General features: G+C 41.8%; 1 protein-coding gene across 2 annotated transcripts; it reads left to right on the top strand.

Moving 5' to 3' along the window:
* Positions 1-8,466: 8,466 nt before the first annotated feature.
* OSGIN1 (oxidative stress induced growth inhibitor 1) lies at positions 8,467-20,031 on the top strand. 2 transcript variants are annotated; one of them, XM_083870040.1, is made up of 6 exons: positions 8,467-8,738; positions 13,403-13,505; positions 15,900-16,036; positions 16,359-16,550; positions 16,882-16,973; positions 17,631-20,031. In XM_083870040.1, the coding sequence occupies exons 2-6, from the start codon at positions 13,421-13,423 to the stop codon at positions 18,622-18,624; spliced, it is 1,500 nt and encodes a 499-aa protein (XP_083726166.1). In that variant the 5' UTR covers positions 8,467-8,738; positions 13,403-13,420; the 3' UTR covers positions 18,625-20,031. The 2 variants fall into 2 exon arrangements, with proteins under 2 accessions (XP_083726166.1, XP_083726165.1); XM_083870039.1 differs by having other exon boundaries at positions 8,472-8,738; positions 13,400-13,505.
* Positions 20,032-20,305: the final 274 nt, after the last annotated feature.

The raw sequence follows: 20,305 nt of genomic DNA on the forward strand, positions 1-20,305 counted from the left end.
TCACTTAGTCTATTGAATTAGAAAGACTAGCACTTTTTAATGAGAGGCTCAGTGCTTGTGATCAGGCACAGAAAAGTGTGATACAGGTTGGTCGCCTGTAGCACAGCAAGAAATAGGGATAATTTTTTGTCCTAGAGCAGCCCTGTGGGTGAAGCACGGGCCAGGAGATATGGGTTCACTTCTTGCCTCTGTTATGGCAATTAATAAGCAGACATGTAATCTCCGAACTGTTTCTGTATCTTTAAATGATTAAAAATATCTGTTTGATAACCAGTCACACCTGGGTGTGAGTCAGATGGGACAGATTGACACTGTGTTAAGATTAGAGCTGTCCTTTATATCGTTGAATTCTCTCATTGCTTTGTAAGAGAATTTTTGCCATTACATGTTCATTTGTGTGCCACTTCATTATTTGTTTGGATGTTTTTCTTTTTTGCTACACTTTTGTGTATTTGAGGAGAAAGGTGCAAGCTGAGGGCGCTCTCAGGATGCAGCTCAGTAATGACACTCCAGCTTTTACTGTGTTCCAAGACTAACAGCAGTGTGGTGACAGCTGGGCAAGTTTGTTTACGCTTTCCCAAATGTCAGAGCAAGGAGAAAGCCATCAAGCCTTTATACTGAGTGCACATCATTTGCAAAATATGAAAGCACTGCAAGGCTGAGTGGGACTCAAAGTCCTCTAGCAAGGCTTTATGGGAAACTAAACAAAAAATAAAGGCATTTTCTAAAATTGTGTTCCATTGTAATAGTTTGTATTAATAACACATTCAAAGGTGTAAAATTTCAGGAAAAAATGGAGGTATGTATGGCAAGCTGGTATAATTCTATAAATAAGTGCAACTAAAATTATTTTCTAAAGTTATTTTTTTCTCATTCTCTTTTGAGACCAATGACTAGCATAATAATTGACCTCATGGTTGATATTTTTATTCACAGGCTGAACTGATGAGTTGAATGAAGTGTCAGGTATACTCAGGTACTCAATGCTGGAGCATCAAGAGGGGTTAGCACTGCAGTGTGGGTAGCAGACAGAGAAGCTTTGCTCTCCCAGGACCAGGAGTTTGTCTATGTTTCACAGGTACAATAAACATAGGGAGTCTTCTAGAAATCCTGAACATTATCTTTGTGCTGCTTTATATCCATTCCAGGTGAGGAAAGGGTTCAGTACACTCACTGGTGGTATCTGTACTTTGTCTCTTTCAGATGTGTGTGAATAACTCCTGAGGCAAACCTAGAAGAGAGTTTGCATAAGCACCTCATTAGTGCTTTATTCAGGTGAAAGGATAAGAGCAGATCAAGATCAGGCCATGGGATGGATGCAATAAGAGCTCTTTGAGCTTCTCTGCTGTGTTTATGTAAGGCCACCTCCCTCCTGAGGTTCCAGGTGAGAACATGTTTTCCCTACATATATGCCCTTCAGTTATTTTGCTGAGGTTTCTTTGTGAGCAAAGAGTACCCAGAAAGTCTCCAAGGTTTGTTTTTATCAGGCAGTAGCTGACCGCATTGGCTTGAAGAAAAATCTGTGCAATGCTTCTCTACTGTCCTATCCTTCACACTTTGGCACAATTCCTATGTGTTTTCTCATGCTGTGGCACAGGTCCAGGAAGGCAAGGAAGCTCAGAGTAGGGACAAGCCTGAACTTGAATCTAAGCAAGATACGTAGTCCTGTGGAACTGTTAGCCTAACTGCAAGGAAAGGATGAAGGCCAAACCAGACGGTTGATGCATAAACCCTATGGCTCATCTGTGCTTAGATTGCTGGATTACATGCTGCTTTTCTCCTCTCAGTATATGAGATGACATCTGGAGAAGGTAAAACAGATTGATATAGGGTGTGGAACAATTTCTGTATTGGGAATAAGAAGATGAGAGAAATAGAATAGAAAGGTATAAATATGATGTTGTGGAGAGGATCAGTTCTGTAATCTCCCTTTAGCACAAGTACCAGAGGCCTCATGTGAAACTACTGGGAACGAGATGAAAATAGATTGAAGGAACTAGCAAGAAAACAAACCTCATCAGACTTCAGCCGGCTGGCTCAGCTGCAAATACCTGGAGGCAGGGGAAGACAAAAGACAAGCATCACATACTTGTCCTTTCTCTCCTGTGGGTGACTGCGAATGGCACTGCTGAGGGTGGGATCCAAGGCTGGATGGACCTTTTGGGTCCTTCTGGCCTGTCCTGTGCATGTCCCAAGAGGCAGAGCAGGTACAGGGAGCTCTGGTTACTCAGTGTGGCAGCAACAGGAGTGAAAAAAAAAAAAAAAAAAAAAAAAAGAGCTTTGGATCATGCCCCAGTCAGGGCTCCCAGGGACAGATACCAAAGATAGTCCACGCGTTGGTCACCTTGGTGCCACATCACTGTGCCCTGCCGAGCACATCTCAGTCGGGGCTGATAAGCAGAGCCAGTCAGGTATTCTCTGGCACTGCCCTGATGCTTCAGCCTTGAGGTAAAGGGTCACATAACATCACAATCCCCAGGCTCTTTGGCAGACGTTTTGCTTGATGATTCAAACTTAGCATTTTCACAATCAAGATAAATATTGACCAGGCTACAGAGAAACACCTCCTGCTTTTCATCTGGGCTTGGGACGACTCCTCTGTGGAAAAAATAAAAACCTCAGCTGGCCTGACAGCTGCCAAAAAATGTGAGTGGATTAAAAATAAGTTATTTCTCCTGATAAAATATTTATTGGCAAGGGTGTAAGATTAATCTAGAGTCTCTCATCTCCATTTTAGAAATAGCTGCTTGATGGACAAAATATAAAGCACACTAATAAAAAAAAAAAAAAACAAATCAAAAAGAAAAACAAAAAAAGCCACCACAAAAAATCCCCAACCAACCAACCAAAAACCCAGCAGAACAGTAAGAATAAAACATGAACTAAAGTAATTCAAGCAAAAATACACCTGAAACAGAAATTGTAAGTTTTTGTAGAGTAGCTGGGGATGAGAAACAAGGAAGATATCTCTAGTGAGATTTCTCCAGTGAGATTTCTCCAAAAACAGAAGTACAACTTGAAAAAGATCTTGGAGAAATTGGATTTTAATCTGGTTCAAGCTGAGTATGTATATTGACAGCACTGCACACTTGTTTCACTGACCTATGTTCAGCTTTAAGCTTTGACGTGCAAAAATGAGTGTCTGTCAGTTAAATGTGGAATTACATAAATTGCAATATATTACTAAACCAAATATTTGGGGAAATTAGTTACTAAATGGCTTTATTCTTCTTCAGAAATCGTGCCTCTTTCTTACCTGTAAATCCACTGTGCAAAATCTTTTCAGATCTCATAGTGAATGTTTTTTATGTTCCTAAGATACAGAAATTATCCCAGAATATATGTATGTGTTTCAAAGTAGGACATGCTGTGTTACAGGAACATTTCGTGTTCCAGCCACCTTAAGCTAGTCTAGAAAGAGCTGTCAATTACAGGTGAGAAACCCTGACCTCTGAAATAATTTTGTTACACTTCAATGCATTACTGTTATATTGTGGCTAAGCGATAAGATTGTCTCTGTAAAAGATACTGGTTCACCCAGTTTTATCTAGAATAATCCCAGGGGACTTTAAATTCCACTCTTGGCAGTCAGTGTTGGAGCTACTGTAAAGGGAAATTGGGGTCTATGAAAATATCACTTCAACTGACCTTTTAGCGTGCATGGAAGGACTCATAGGAGGAAAGGACTTGTGTGCAAAAAACACTTAAACTCTTAAAGTTATGGCAGAAAGGAAATGTTGCAAGTCAGGAATAAAAGGCTAACCTGGATCCAAGCAGCTGTTACCTCTCATAGAATCAGATGCTTAAGAGGAAGATGAAAATAAGCCCTGAGGGTAGGAAGCTGCAGGATATCTCTAGTCCAGTCCTTTTCTAAGCCTTCACAGTTAAAAACTATTGTGCTCTGCTGCAGAAAATCTTATTTTTCTTTGACAAAATGGAACATGCTGGCTGGGTAGCTCTGGGTGCCCTTAGCTGTACATGTTTCAAAGCCTTTCAGGAATACTATAAAATCTTTTATCTTGATTAAGTGTTTCTTGGTAAAGTAGAGAAAACTGAAGCTGGGTTAAAGAGCTGCAAAATGGCTTAAGCTGTGGCAAAGAAATGAATCCAAGAAACTCCAAAGGCTTGCTGCAACCCTGTTTATGAAAGTTTGCATTACTGAGTTAAACGAGTTCATAGCATCACATGCTCCTTTTCCATCTTTGAATTACTCACTTGTATTTGGAAACTACAGTTTTGCCCTAAGGGAAAGTACGTACAGAGAAGATGCTCAGTACTCATAGTTCAGCTGTACCTACTACTTCCAGTTTTCTTCTCTGTTAGTTATTCCACTCAAGAAATGATGAACATTAAATTAACTTTTGTAGGATATTTTGTGCTTTGGGACATGTGCACACACCACAGTATTCTACAGCAGTTTATTAAATTAATCAGTTGCTAAATGCCCATGCTAAAAGGATGCAGTGCAATCAGTTGCTGAAAGAACATAGCTAAACAATGACTGTAGAAGCTAAAAGCTGCAAAGACTGTAGAAGCTAAAGGCTGTATCTTCAAATGATGGAGCTCTCCAGAAGCCATGTAAATATTTTTAATATATTGACATTTAGATAAAAGGAAAATTCCCAACCAGATTCATGTGGAGTTTAATCTTTGACTAGGTTGACTAATCATGACCCGTGTTTTTTTGACACGAAAGTGCCTGTGTTTACTTTTTCCCCAAAACATCGATGTTGAGCTCATGATGGAGGTTTGAGGGCAGAGCTCATGAGCTGAGCTTTCCTCTGCACGTGGCATTTGGGGAACGAAGAATCTGCAAAAATCCAGTCCTGGGAAACACTCATGGCTGTGGTCCCTGGAGCCTAAGGGCTGCACCTCTTTGCGTCCTACTAGTTTTTGAAAGGAAGCCTGTGTGCTGGGAAGTAGAAAGCAGCCTGGATTTGGCCATCATCCAGGCATCTGAGGAGGGAAATGGTGATCCTGGCCCGCTTTCTAAGGAAATGCCTGCACAGCCACTTGGCACTCTACTGCTTCTCTACACGGATACTTCACATGTAAACTATTCTTGAAAAATATCCACTGTTGCCTCCCAGTATTATACTGGGAATGTGTCTTTCAGAGTGTGCTTATATGGACTCTCTTGGCCACTGCCAATTCTCTCTGTTTTTGCTCTGTAAGCCTGGAGAGACAGGAGGTGTGGAATGTCCCAGTAAGGCACTGGCACTGAGCATTGGAGTACACACTGTGTGCTGTGCACAGGCTCTTGCTGCAGAGTAGCCAAGAGTAGGACTGAATGCAGACAGTAGAGCTTCAGAGCCCTCCTGGGTAGTGTGATTGATTGTCACCTCCCCAAGTTTATCTCTTAACAGTTGTTTTTAAGACAAAGTGGTGGAAGTGACTGATGCCTCTGGCCAGTGAAGAGTAGTGAAAATCTTTGGTTTCATCTCATTGCTTTAGGAAGACACCCCTCTTCAAACAGACAGGGAATGATTTCAAGGTAATGAATTGAAAGCAGGGAAAAGCAAAAATCACCATCTTAAAATAGCTCCAGCAAAATATAAGGTTTTTCTTTTTACTTTCCTGAAACAATTTTGCATGTTACTAAGACAAAACTGTTTCAATCATTTATGTGACTGGGAGGTCAACGTTCCTGTGAACAACAAAAGGGTGCAGTGAACCTTTACTTCTCTTCCCTTGGACTCAGCTGCCTAAACAGTGCAAAAAGAGGTATGAACACAGAATAGATATGGCCTTGGCAGGGACATGGGAAAATCAGGACATGTGGTTTGGGCCAAATCTTTCTTTAGAGGAAACCATGTGAAAGCACAAACACATGTAGGAAGTCACAAGTTTAACTTAGAGCAGAGCTGGGTTTCATACTTACAGAGTTGCCTAAGCTGCTTTTTCTGTCAGACCTAGCAGCTGTCTGGGATTTCCCAGGGTTTTTTACCTCTGTCATTTAGCAGAGCAAGTCACATATTTCAGACATCCAACTGCTTTCAGAGGTGATATGGCCGCAACTTGCTGCTTCTGACTGGGGGGTCCTACAACATTTACAAGGAGCATCTTGCTGGTGTGGTCTGGGTTGTGGTGTTGGTGACAAACTTAGATTTTCTTAGTTGAAGCAAAAAGAAACCAGGTAAACTGTCACAGTATTGATGTCAAACCATTTATTATCGTTACATATATGGGTCCTAGTTTTGGTACATAAGCTGACATACAGCTCTAAGTGTAAGCTCCTCTGGGTGATAAAGGTGGAGATGCCTCAGGCAGTGACAAAGTGAAGCTGGGTTTTAGATTCTGCACAGAGACCATATGGAACCAAAATACTTGATCAGATTTTCCAACAATTGATTTTGTATTCTGTCTTAGATTAAATGATGTGCATTCTGTGTGTGAGTGAGTGAATGGAACACTTAATATTCTCTTAGGCAGAAAACATGCAGAATATTAGATTTCTGTTTTACCATAATTGAGAGAAACACCAAAGCATCAAAGCACTACTGTGGCTCATGGAGGATCACACTGGGAGTGTTCCTCTCATTATGAAAAACCAACAGAACATGAAGCTCTAATGAGTGAAACAATGTAGTTTGTCAGGATGATTTAGCACAGAGCCTGGTACACCTTAAGGCTGGCTAGAGGGAAGGGTGGATGCTGGAGAGGTGCTGCAGGAAAGGTTCTGCCACGAGCTGTCAGCAGCAATGAATTCTGACACCAGAGCTTAATCTCCCCCAAATCAGGAGTCAGCAGAATCTGACAGGTTTCATGATTAGGAGATAGAGGTAGAGCTTACATAACCTGAGGTGCAAAGTCAATAAGTAACAAGGAAATTTCTTTCTAAGGAAATAGGGGTTAGTTCAGGTGCAAAGTATTCCTCAGTATAGTGTTATGGCTTTGTCCTTAAATCTGTTCACCAACAAAATGGCTTTGTCAGTTCAGAGAAAAAATAGAAGTGAATTGCATGAGTTTGTAGGTCAAGGGCTGGCAGCAAGGCCAACTAGAGATTGCTCAATTACTTCTACTTCTGGAAAGTTTATCCAAATTGTTGGGCTGAATCATTTGTTTGCGGTCAAGGTACACAAGGAGAAACAGTTACTTTGATATGTGTTTATTCCATGTGATATCTTTCTTGGGATATCAATAAAAAGGAAGTCTCCAAATTGCTGTGTTCAGAGGTCTTATTGTATAAGCAAATAAAGGACAGTGGGTTATTGCACATGAATGTTTCCCTGTAAAGAATTGTACTGTGCACAAAACTATGATAGAGCTTGTGGTTTTGGAAAGACATCCTGGTTTTATTTGCAAAATTAACAGAGATTCTAGTTTTATAAATTCTAGCAGGAAATGGACAGGATCTGCTATTTTTTACAGAGGGGGCAACTTTATTTCTGCAGATTTGCCCACATAGGAAGTATTCCTTACTTTCCTTATTACAAAGCCAGCCAAAGCTTCATATATGGTTTTGTCTTGTGTCTATGGCATCAGCAAGTATGGACTTGAACATCTTTGTTCTACAATGTTTGACACGCAACACTGCAATATATTGAAGACAGATTTGAAAAACCAAGTAACAGGGCAGTCTTAAATCACTGAAGCAAACAAATGCCTTATTTTCTCTGAAAGCTTAATTTTCCCATGATTGACATGGACACATTGGTTACATGCCAATAAATATCTGAATAATGCATATAAAAGCCTTTGCTGTCAAAAAATCAGTGTGAGTTATTTAAGAGCTCTGTGCAAATGCTACCTTGGATAAAGGCCCAGGAAACTTGAAAGAGTCCTTGCCCCCTCTCCCTCCTCTCCCCCCTTCAGTCTGACAACACTTACTGAGTCAGATTTTTCAAAGGATCAAGTGGTAACTAAACTTTGAGTGAAACAATGGCTTCACATTTATTAAAACAACTTATTCTGATGGAATTAAAATAGAGTATTATATTAAGTATACTGCTCTGATGGAGGTCCTGAGAGTAGAGAAATCCTTCTCATGAACTGCTTTTATCTCTTAGATCACACGAATGAAAGTATGCATCTTAACTGCATATCAGCAGTCCTGATTTCCTGGAAATAGTGGTTTCCAAACAGATGGCCCCAGAGATAAACTTCTACTGCTGCATTTACTACTTGAACTAAACACTTTGGCATAAAGGTATTTCATTTGTGAAGGGCACTTTAAATTTAGCCTGCCAGATCGATTATTCCCTGAACTGAGTCAGACACCTTGGATAAAACCCCTGGTGGGTTCTAAGTTTTATGGAAGCAGTTTGACTCATTTTACTGCTTCTGTGCAAAAGGCTTATAACACTTTATCTCACTGAAGAAAAAGAAACCCAAACTGAAATCAATATTTTCAGACCCACTATATATCTGTGATGTGCTGAGGGTTAAAAATTAAAATATTTGTTAAGTGCAGGACTTCTGACAGGCACGGGTACTGTAAGCCTGCTTTTACTGCAGTCACACAGTCAGCTGAACATTACTAAAGAAGTTTCTCCACATCATTCATTCAGGAGCTGGGAAGGGAAATATTCCCGCTGACTCATGCTTATTACTATTTTCCTCGCTCCACCTCCAGTCTTTTTGGCTCCTCCTCTCCTCTCCTGCTGCTGGTTGCCTACTATATTTAAACAGCTGTCTTAGAGCAGAGAGAGGATTCCAGGCTTGTAGTCTGGTTGGCTCTCCTGACTGTACAATCACTTTCATAAAGATCCCACCTCTCATCAGACCTGCTGCTAAAGGTAAGAAGGCTCCAAGTAAGTGCAGAGAGCTCTGTCTGGTGTACCCTAACATCAGTTTCTGAGTATCACAGGGGTTTTTAGAAAGGTGTTATTACACACCACAAAGTTGACTTTTTCTCCACAAAGTTTAATTGTGTTTGAGGGGTAACTGGCCTGACATGTAACAGTGATGATGCAAGGAGAGAACAACTTCTGAAACCTGTAGGGAAGTATAAAATGTAAAAGCTGTCAAGATCTCTGCCTTTTCTTGTTGTTTTTTTTTTTTTTTTTTTTTTTAAATACTGATTAATTAAATATAAACTGGTGAAACAAGTGAATTGATGAGGAAATTAAGCTGAAGAAAACTGTTGTTGTATCTGTGTTAGAATTGTTCTTTAAAACTTAATGTTGTGGCAACTCTTTTAATCTCCCCCAGTGTTTATACCCCAACTGAATTGCTCTCTTGAACTTTCCCCATGTGCTGTTCAGGCCACACTTGGTGATTCATACTTTAGCAAAATCTCATGGCTGTTACAGGGAGAGCTATCTGCATATGGCTGATGTAACCTGGCTTTTTATTTCTCCAAGGATCACAAAGTGTCTTTGTCTTGCTAAATTTATCTTTGCTTTTTCATTTGCTCACTTAAAACCTGTTTCAGCCTCACAGCCTGGAACTAGTAAGAGCCACACTGACTGAGTTTGTGAGTTATAGTCCCTCTAGACATGAGGCTGTGTCAGGGAGGTATGCAGAGCTTGGCCTAGAATGAGCTGGGTCTGCTTTTCAGCCAGAAACAATTATGTAACATCACACAGACACTGGAATGCTTTGGAAGCAGCAAGAAGCCAAGTTGTGAAACTCAACTTCTGCATTCTCCCAGATGAAGAGAAGGAAAGGGACATCCATTTAAAGTAGGAAGCTGAAAGCAGGAGCCAAACTCAGTGTCACTAAGCTGACTAAGTGTGAGTGCCCAGCAGCCTACACTACGTAAAGGGAGGGTGAGAAGAGCGGTTTTAAGTTTCTTGCTATCTCAGGCTTTTTCCTGGTGCTAAGTAGTTCAGTATAGATTTGCAATTAACTTCAGTGTCCTGTTGCTTTCCAATAGCCTCTGCAAGAACAGGCTTTCCTCTACTACACTGTGTTATCTGCCCAGGTTTTCAGGTATAGGAGTCTAAGACTGGGGGGGGGGGAAGTAATTAAAATAATCTACCTTAACGTCTAATGGCAGGAAAGGTAAATGTTTGGCCTGAAACTAAAATGCCTGAGATGCTCTGAGCCCAGTTTTACCCCAAGAAGTCAAACCTTTACCCTACAGGATGGGAACAGCTATAAACAGGTTCAGCACCTGATTCACTTTCTACTTAAAAAGAAGAATTAGTAACTATGAATTATAGAGATGGCAGCTATAGGATGTGAAAGGGACCTCTTCCATTTGTACAGAGATGCTAGGATGGTTAATCTTGTGTTGATTGAATTGTCAATGCCAAATCTTCAGGAAACAAAGTGTGCAACACTGAAAGGTCATTAGGCACTGAATAAATCCATGGTTAAAAATGGTCACATATATGCACAGATCCAATAATTTCATCAGACTAACAATTGTGCTTCTATTAAAGTTTGGTTTAATTCCAGAAAATGCTTCTCTTTCTTGTGTCAAAAGGTACAGAATGGAGGAGGAGAGTGAAAGGAGAGCGTTATCAGTGAACTGGCAGCCACTGGCTCTGTACTTTATCAGGGTGGAGAAGAGGGTGGCACAGTACAATGGCCAGGAGCCAAGGCAACCTTCCTTTAAAGTAAACAGAACTGCCAGGCTCTCTTCTCCTGGCTTGTGCCTTTTTTGTCCCCTTCAGGCTCCCCCAGAAAAATTCTGGCATACAGCATCACAACTTTGTGCTCATGCCTTACAAACAGGCTCCTTGCAGGCTCCTTATTTATGTGCTGGCTCTGCTGCTGCCCTGGAACTGCTGCCATGTGCTCTGCTGGGTTGGTTCAGCAGTCAGAAAATCCCACGGGTGTTGCTGGGTTACCACTGTCTACAGAGTGCATGCAGTTTTTCCATGCATGCTGCTGCAGGGAGCTGTGGAGCAGAAACCTGGAAGATTGCTTCCAGAGATTTGCTTTCCTCTTCCAGGCTCCCAGTGGTTTCACAGAAGTAAGATGTGTGCCCTGTGTTAGGAAATGTTAATAAGAACTTCTCTTCTTGTGTAATAGAATCATGGAGAGGGGTTTATTTGTTATCATGGAGAAGAAACTTCTCCTAACCTCAGCTAGATACTGTAGTTTACTGGTTTGAAGGGAAATCTGACTGGCCACATCAGTGTCCTGTTCCTTTGGTGTCTCTGGCAGTCCCAGGTGCTAGTGCTGAATTCTACCAATTGCAGCTCTGGAGCTTTGTGAGAAGCAGTTATTTGGGGGTAGACTTACACCACAATCTGCTAAAGGTTGTGCAGTTTTTATTAATGTGGCAGAACCTACCCAAAAGGCCAGGGAGATTCTTGGGCAGTTGGGCTGTGCTCCCACAGCTTCCAGGGCTGTGGGGATGCCTTAAGGGGAGTTCATCTTCTGTACTGACCACAACCACCTTTGAGTCTCAATTAAATTGGGAACATAGGTTTTGTTGAGATCCAACTCTCTTCAAAGCTAGATGCTTCAAATTGCTTAAATTAAAAAGCCCAACTGTAATGTCTTTTAAGTGGTTCATGCCCTGTCAGGCAAAATGCATGAGAGCCTTAGACTAATGTCTAGTTAAGTGGTAACAGGCAACCAGGAAGTGTTGCTAAACTGTGATCCAAAGATTTGGACAAGGCTGCTAGTTTTGAATTCATCTGGTAAGCCTTATGTGATGAACCCAGTCCTCTTGGAATAGAGCTGTTGGGCCCAGCCATGGCAGTACCTGGGGGTGTGTGAGAACTGCCACATCCTTGAAAGCAAATGCACTCACAGCACTCCTGCTGGAGCCTGGAATTTGCAAACTGTCGACTCACTGATGGTTTCCTGGCTGCCCATTCAGTCACCAGGATCCTTTGCTGGAGCTGCTGTGACGTAAATGTCAGGCTTAAAGAGGGGCATTACACTTGTGGGAAGACATTTGCTGCAATATCTGTGTCAAAGGCAGTGATAGAAGCAAGGCACATGGAAGGAAGTTTTCCCCAAGTGGCTGTTTCTGTGAGAGTTCTGACCCACAAGAGAACTTTTCTAGGTTACTAGTGAGAGAATTCTATGGTAAACAAAAGACTCCTCTCCTGAAGAATAAATGAAAGACTATATATTTAAATGGTGAAACTGACTAAATGTCACAAGTTTTATCTCTATGTTGTTTGTAAGAAAGTGAACATTGTGGAAGGAGGAGAAGGGTTTTGAAGGTTTCAATTTTTTTCTTCCTTTTCCTTACTGTGTGTTAATAAACTATCTGTTTACTTTTAAGTTGAGCCTGTTTTGCCTTTTTCTCCCAAAATTCTGTTTCATAGTTGGTAAATAAAATTCAGCAAATGTAAAACCACCACATTAAATAGTGCATTTGGCCGAAAAATCAAATCTAAGCTACAATAATTTCAGGTTTAAAGAGGGGCATTACACTTGTAGGAAGACATTTGCTGCAATATCTGTGACAAAGGCCTTATGGATGTGCCAGGCCTCATGGAAGTGTGTACTGCACTTGCCAAAGATTTTTCTGCACTTGGAAAGAGTGTGGAGAGCATGCCCTACAGGACAAAGTTGTGCCATTCAGTGGATTTTTGCTCAGCTTTCCAAAATGAGAATAGGGTTTTTATAAAAGAGAGTATTTTCTGTAGAATAACTTAAAAGCTTATGATGAATTTGAGAAATCTCATGTTTATTATGGTAAAAATAACTCCTCTAGGTTAGTGACAGTAGAGTTGAATTCCATGGAAAACTAAAGAAGTCATTGTTTGACAAGGTAGGATTGGTGCAGGAATGACAAAAATATTCACTGTTCATTGGATAACTGCATAATGATTAGATCAGTTTTGTAGATTCCACTCTAGTGACACCTCAGTCTCCAAGATAATTATGATGCATATTTTGTTCAAAGATTTGTTATTTACTTGTTCAGACCTAGAACTCTCCATTTTCTGGAAAATTAAGAAAGGAGGTTCCAAACTAAACTAGCACTTCTCAAAAAACCCTGTAGTGATAGAATGGTACCTATTTGAAAATGCAGCCAGGAGATTTCCAGCCTTTGGGCAGAAGTCTTGAGTCAGGTTTACTTTACTTATCAATAAATGCACAAGTTACTTTAAAAAGTGTTTGTTATAACAACACAATTTTCTACAGAGTATGGTCAGAAGTGAAGGTTTTATTAACGAGCTGCAACACTTCATTTAATGTAGTCAAAGGGTTACTAAAATTGCCAGCTGTCCTGGAGTAACTGGAATTCATGTCTGAAAAAGAAAGATAACTCTTCTCTCCCTCTTTTGTGGTGCATAATCAGAGAATCATCCTTTGATTTTGGGGTCAGCAGGAGATCATGGGTTTGGGGTCAGGAGGAGGAAAAGATAAGGAGGTCTGTCCTGAGTGTAGAAGTGTAATGTGACAGTCTGCAGTGCAAGGGTAAAACTTTAGCCTGAATCTGTGGGCTGGAGAAACTCTTGTAGGGTTTTCCTTTTTTGTTTGCTTGTGGTTTTTTGTCAAAAAATGCAAATAATTCAAAACATATTTGTTTCAGCAGGTAGATTCCAGAGCAGAAATGCTTCCAGACGGGAAGATGTGTCCATTAGTGACCAGACCCTCAAGTAAGAGTGGGCCCAAGACACTGCCTGTTGTGATCATAGGTAAGCCTTCTTCTGCCAGCCCTGCTGTGTTCTCTTGTGCTGTTGTTGCTTTGGACTTGCTATCTTTAACTTCAGTTCCAGTTCCACATGTTCTCACTCAAACCAGAAATCCTGACTACTGTTTCTGCATCCTTTCCCAGACAGCCAAACTTCCTATAAAACTAAAAGAGAGACCTCTAAGAGTTGTAAGAAGGAACAAGATATTTTACAACACATACCTATTTTTAATGGTAAAATTGGTAACATTTTGAGCATCAGTTCATCTGAGCCTGCTTTTTGTCTGTTGAATATTTAGAAAGATTTGAAACCTTTTCAGTACAGATAGTTAATAAGCTTGCTATGATTATCTGTAGTGTTTGAATTGAAGGTAGGTTTGTGTGTGTTTTTTCACCATTGTGTCTGTTTAGAAAGTACTCCAGATACTGTTATGGTTTCTTGAAATTTTTCACAGATTTCTTTTAAAACATGAGTGAGCTACAGATTTAATAGACTTATAAATTTCGTATAGATTTAATAGACTTATAAAATGTAGTTCTCTACCAGTTAAAAAAAACAGGTTATATAGTAACTGTCTTGCCTCCCTTGCAAGAGGGAGCTTCTCAGTGTGAGGTGATTCTTGGAGCAAAGTAATGACGTCAGTGCCTTCTCCTCTGACCAACCACGAGCTGTGCAGGTGTTGGACCTTGTTCATCTGAGCAGAGCTGGCTTCCCTCCTTATCTGACACTGAATCCAAAGCACTCGAGGGAGCTGCTCTGAAGTCAGACCATAAATCACCCCTAATCCTTGCTAACAGCAACTTTGACAAGGATACTAGTACCAGCAAGTTCTTGTCTGAGAATGCCTTCATGCTGCTCAGTTGTACAGGTCTCTAGGTGGGAAGGAGGATATTTTGGTACGTCCCTAGTGCACCTGTACAGGGGCCCAGGGAGGAGATGCCACTAAAGCCTCAGAAGAAGCAGTGTGAAGATATGCACTCTGAGGAGGCTGTTGGACTGAAGCAGCCCAGCTGTTTCACTGCAGCTGGACAACACTGCATGAAGGTTCCAGCTACTTCCCCAGGCCCTGCTCCAGGAAGGCTCTGTGCTCTCTCAGCTGTGCTGGCAGCTTCGTGGAAGCAGTTGCATTGTAAAATAGCTTGAGCCCCAGATGGTTCTCGAGACCATCCATGTCAAACTTAGACATGGTTCAAAATAAATCCTCTGTGTGTAGTCACTGAGTGCTGTGCACTCAGGTGGTGAAGTTTGGCTCAGGTACCTCCTCATACTTCCCAAAGCAAAGTAGTAACCTGAAATTTGTAATATTTTACTATAGCTGCAGTTTAGTTTGCTTTTAGTATCTGTTGCTGTTGGTTTTGGCTAACTTTCCTGCAAGTGGAATATTCCAAACACTGACCTGCAGCTGCTCAGCCCATCAGCCTTTGTCCTCAGCTGTAACATGCACTGCCCTTCACACAGCTCACTGTTGGCTTTACAGCCATGACCTCCCTCGTTCTGGAATCCTCAAGGATCAGCCTTTGCTCCAGTCACCTTTGCAGCATTGGCACTGTGTCAACAGGCTGATGTCACTTAGGCTCTCCTCCCCTCTTAGTCACTGCACTGTCATGGTTGTTGGCCACACAGCAGCAAAGCCTGGGCAGCCTGACAGTTACACAGACACTGTAAAATATTAAACACTGGAGAACAGCCGTGTGTAAACTTCCCACAGGTTACTCTCACTGGGCTTTGGAGTCACATAGTCTAGTTTTTCCACTGGTTGGGTGGGCAGCAAAGGAGTTCAGCCATCCAGCAACCTGTTCAAAGTATTCTGAGGGCTTGTCTTGGCATGGCAGAGAGACTTTTTCCTTAACACACTGCAGTACCACAGTAGGGCTGGTTCCCATCTGAAAGTGTCCTCAAGACTCTTTAGTCAAAGATGCTATTGCCAAATATCCCTTAAAAGATGGAATTTCTCACTGAGAAGAACAGGTTCCACTTCACTTCAATAGTCACTCTCTTCTCTGGATCTTGTATCCTGTGCACAGTGAGCTACTCTGCACTGGTGTGAAATGTGTTTCCAGGAGAGCTGAGGCCTCTGGTCAGTATGTGGTCAGCTTCTAAACCTCTAAGTTTAGAGAAATTACTCCATTCATCACCATACTAGAGACTTTGAGCTTCAGGCGAGGGCAGCCTCTGACTTATTTAGCCCTGTGTCTTTTCAGGAAGTTCTAAGGACCTTGCAATGCAAATTGGAGCAGGTGGGGTAAAATTACTTCCCAGTAGGTCCATACTGGAACAGGAAATCCCCTGTATCCATAGCAGGGTCATATCTTTTGAATTGGTCTGCATATTAGAAACACTTCTCAAAGAACTGCTGTATCTCCAGAAGTATAAATTCTTTTCCATTGTTTTTTTCAGGAAATGGACCTTCAGGAATCTGTCTGTCATATTTGCTGTCAGGTTACACCCCTTACTTCAAAAGACACTCTGTTCATCCTCATCCTATCCTTCAGAGGAAACTGGAAGAGGCACCAGAAGTTTCTGTTTTGGACCAGGTTCGTGTAAAGATAAACAGTGTGACATCCCAGTAAAGCATCCTAGGGGTGTATCATAAGTGATTACCTTGTTTGGATTCTTAAGGTACACAGACAGAATGAGCCTTAAGCAAAATTTGCTTTGTAATCCAGATTTCCCTTGTATGAAATGCCAGCATTGCTGCTAAGATCCTCAAGGCAGCCCTTGGGCAAGAACAGGTCTGTGTGCCAGTAAACGAGCTGCCCAAGCACATCAAACCCACTGATCAGAGATGCTGGAGTAACAAGCAGCCTGCTGCCTGGCACTACATGCACTTTGAGCATCTGGTCTTTCTCTCTGTAGGATTTGGAGTATCTGTCTGAAGGCTTGGAGGGACGATCCCACAGCCCTGTGGCTCTTCTCTTTGATACTCTGCTGCGTCCAGACACAGACTTCGGTGGGACAGCAGAGTCTGTGCTCACTTGGTGGCATGAGCCTGGCAGAGCCATCCCCCACCTGGTCCTTGGCAGAAACGCTCCTGGAGGTGCCTGGCATGTAAGTGACTTGGAGCCAGCTGGGTCTGTGTGTTGTGTAATAGCCAAATGTGTTGACTAGAGAGAAAAGCTCCCCTGTAATGCCAGTCAGCCATGTAACTTTATATATATGTATATAGACAAGTGAAAGTTTAAAAGGAAAACAAGCATGAGAGGCCTTTATATTCCCCATCTCTTGTTCTTTTTGGAGAACATGGATGGTTTCATCCATGATTGCAGACTGAAGGAAATTACTGATTTCTTCATCTGTGCCATATTGAAACATGGAAAAGTTGTCTTTCAGTTTTTACATTAAAAAAATTAAAGTAATTTTGCTTTGTTTCTTGTTCCAGTCTATTGAGGGCTCTATGGTTACCTTGAGCAAAGGGGAATGGATGGGACTCCCAGATCTCCCTTTCAAAGAATGGTTAAAGCAAAAGAGAAGGTGAGATATCCGTGTGTGATCATTTGCAAACATCTGGAGATTTTTAGAGAACCTGGAATGGACTTCTTGATTGTAGCTACCCATCTGTTATGATTTTAATGAGAGAAAGGACACCCTCCTACATCCCAAAACCAGTCCATTCTACATTGAGTGATTCTGATAAAGTTACAGTGCTGCTTGGGATGTGTCCTTCTCCACAGCCACTGGGGAGATGAATCTGTGACCATGAGTTCTGAGCAAAGCTTGAAGGCATGGTCACCTGGCTTCTGCTGCTGCCGCCCCTGATGACAAATATAATCAGTTCAGCCACTGTGCATTCTCTGAGGTGCTGCTTCTCTTGACATGTGTCGCAATTAATCTTGAAAAGTCCAGGAGTTAAAAATTGAATGGAAGCAAGATATTAGAGGAAGGCTTAAATAACCAACCATGTTCTTGGGGTTGGGATTAATGCTAGAGAAAGCTGCCTCTGTCCAACAGCTTCTGGACCTGACTGTTTGCTCTAAATGTCAAGAATAACTTTCTGAAGCCAGGGAAACTAGATCAGTCTTCACTGGTAGTGCCAAAATAGATGGCTCTAGGATACATTCAGGGCAAGAGGGGACAAATTCCAGTCTCTTACTTAACTGCTGCTTGACCTTTATTTGTACTTTATTACAGAGGCCTCAGAAACAATAGAGCCACTGCAGAGGACATTGCTCAATATTACCAACACTATGTGATGAAGAAAGGACTGCAGAAGAATTTCAGATGTGGCACTGTTGTGACCTCTGTGAGGAAAGTGAGTGCAGAGAGCATCTCCAACCACACCCAGAAAGATCTGCAGGAGGATGGTGACTCCCTCTGGAACTCCAATGAAAAAAGTACAGAGGTCTTTCAGGTGGATGGATTTTTCAAAACTATGGAAGGTGACAAAGAGCTCTTCTCCATCTATGCAGAGAATGTGGTCTTGGCTACAGGAACATATGACAATCCTACCTGGCTTGGGGTCAAGGGAGAAAACCTTTCCTATGTCCACCACCAGCTGTCTGCCCTAGAGGAAGCAGTGAAGAACAACAGTGTTGGCATCATGTCAGATCCAGTCTTGATTGTAGGTGCTGGTCTGACAGCTGCTGATGCGATTCTCTTTGCTCACCATTGTAATATTCCAGTAATCCACGTTTTTCGGAGACGAGTCACTGATCCAGGCCTTATTTTTAACCAGCTCCCCAAAATGATGTACCCTGAATACCACAAAGTCCATCAGATGATGAAAGAACAGACAGCTGCCTGTGCTGGGCCCTATGAGTGCTACATCAGCCTCCCTGAACATCACGTGCTCTCCTTTGGCAAGGACAAGAAATGCATCTTGCAAGACAAGAATGGCTGTCAGACAGCTTATAAAATTTCCATGGCTCTTGTTCTAACCGGCTCAAACCCCAACCTCTCCTTTCTGCCAAATAATGGCATTGACTTGGCAATAGACAGTGACCAGCCAGTCAGTTCAAAGAGGAATCCCATAGATGTTGATCCATTCACCTATGAATGCACTCAGGAGAAAGGGCTCTATGCTCTGGGACCTTTAGCAGGAGATAACTTTGTACGCTTTGTGCAGGGAGGGGCTCTGGCTGCTGCCAGCTCTCTGGTAAAGAAAGCCAACAAAAATCCCCCCTAACATAAAACCCCATCCCTGTACTGCCTGTACGTGGATCGGTCAGTGATCTTGCCATGGAGCAGCAAATCATCTGATTTGTATATCCCCAAATCTAAAGGCCATTCCTGGTATTCTCGGAGGTTGTATGGAGAGTTAGTGAGTTCTTGCTGAGTGATTTGAGAAGATTAAGTGACGAAATACAGAGTGGGTTCCACACACAGCAGAATCTTCAGTTCCTGAGAATTCAGCTCCTTTTCTGCATAGCTGTGCATGATTACTGGACTGAGGCTTGTGCCTAGAAAAGCAAGGGGCAAGATAGGAATTGTTCTTCTATCTAAAACCCTCTGGGTGAAACCCTCTGAAATTTGATTGAGGAATCAATGTTAATTATTTTCAGATAGCAGGCCCACAACACTGTGTCCGTTGGTGTCTTACAATGTTTTGTCATCAAACAAAGCAAACTGACCTGGTTATATTTACTCCTGTGATTTGGCTGTATGTTCTTGTTAGGCCAGAAATCACTGCCAGGTGCTGCAGGTACCTCTTTGGCACATGGAGGGGTACTCTGCAAGTAAAAACTGACATACAAACATTCAAAACTGTATTGTCTCACTGACACCAGCAACAAGTAATACATGATTTTTTTTAAGAAAATCAAGAGATTCCTGGGATGGGTTCTTCTCCTTCCTGAGAAGAAATGGTACTGATTTGCAAATACTTGGTTTGCCATCTTGCAGCTTCTTGCTTTCTAAATCCTAAATCTGTGATAGCCAAACTCATGGCAGCTGATTTAGAGACAAGCAGAACTAAAGGGGAGCTACAGGTCTGTCTTGGAACTGCCCACCTACTGTAGGCAGTATGGGGCTTCTGCTGCATGGAGTATTCTGGAAAGGTGCAATATGTTATATACTGGGTGAATTACTAATGTATTATGGTTTTTTTTTAAAAAAGAATATTATTTGTATAAGAGGGAAAATGGCACAGTCACTTTTTGGTAGCTTTATGCTATAGATATAGATATATATCTAAAGTTTTTATACTGTTTTTCTAAAATATTTTTATTGGCAGAATATCTTGTTACAGCCTTTCAGTCTGTTCTGAATGAGCTGAGGTGGATGGCAATGATACCTTATGCTGTAAGCAGCATTCTCAACAGACCTACAAGGATTTTCATAGATTTCACAGGAAAATTTGCAGTCATAGCTGATTTAATTTGATGTAAAGACAGACTCTGCTCCCTCTGCTGCACTGAAACTCACTGACATCACAAGTCTGAAAAACCGAGTGGGATGAGACATCTGCAAATGAATTGGCCTGAAGTTGAGATGTGGGAGGGGCTTGTCTGTGATGTTACTGTATCACACTTGAATCATTTTTCTGACTGACTTTTCCTGTATGAAACTTTCCAATAAAATTATTTCAGACTTACTTTGTGTTTGTTTTAACTCTGAGTCTCTGACCAGAAAAGGCCTAATGAATGAACTGTTCATCTCCATCATCTTCCTGGTGAGGACCAGGGCATGGTTTGTGCCTGCTAAATCCTGCATCCCTCTGTTCCCTAGGAGCACACCACTGTGAATTTTCTCTTTAGGTATTTTGTCTCTCCAGCAGGATGAAGAACCCTTGTAAAGTGCCATGCCTGTCTCTAGTGAGGCTAAGACAATGTCAAACCAGGATATTTGCCAAGCTTGTTCTTGCCTGG

This window comes from Zosterops lateralis (genome assembly GCF_965231275.1).
Source record: "Zosterops lateralis genome assembly, chromosome: 12".
In the NCBI taxonomy this organism is placed as follows: Eukaryota; Metazoa; Chordata; class Aves; order Passeriformes; family Zosteropidae; genus Zosterops; species Zosterops lateralis.

What these genes read in the sequence shown, in the direction of transcription:
- OSGIN1 (XM_083870040.1), top strand. Translation starts at nt 13,421, where the DNA reads ATGCTTCCAGACGGGAAGATGTGTCCATTAGTGACCAGACCCTCAAGT. An exon ending in ACTGCCTGTTGTGATCATAG is followed by an intron (nt 13,506 to 15,899) that starts GTAAGCCTTCTT and finishes TGTTTTTTTCAG; the next exon opens with GAAATGGACCTTCAGGAATC. An exon ending in CTCCTGGAGGTGCCTGGCAT is followed by an intron (nt 16,551 to 16,881) that starts GTAAGTGACTTG and finishes TTCTTGTTCCAG; the next exon opens with TCTATTGAGGGCTCTATGGT.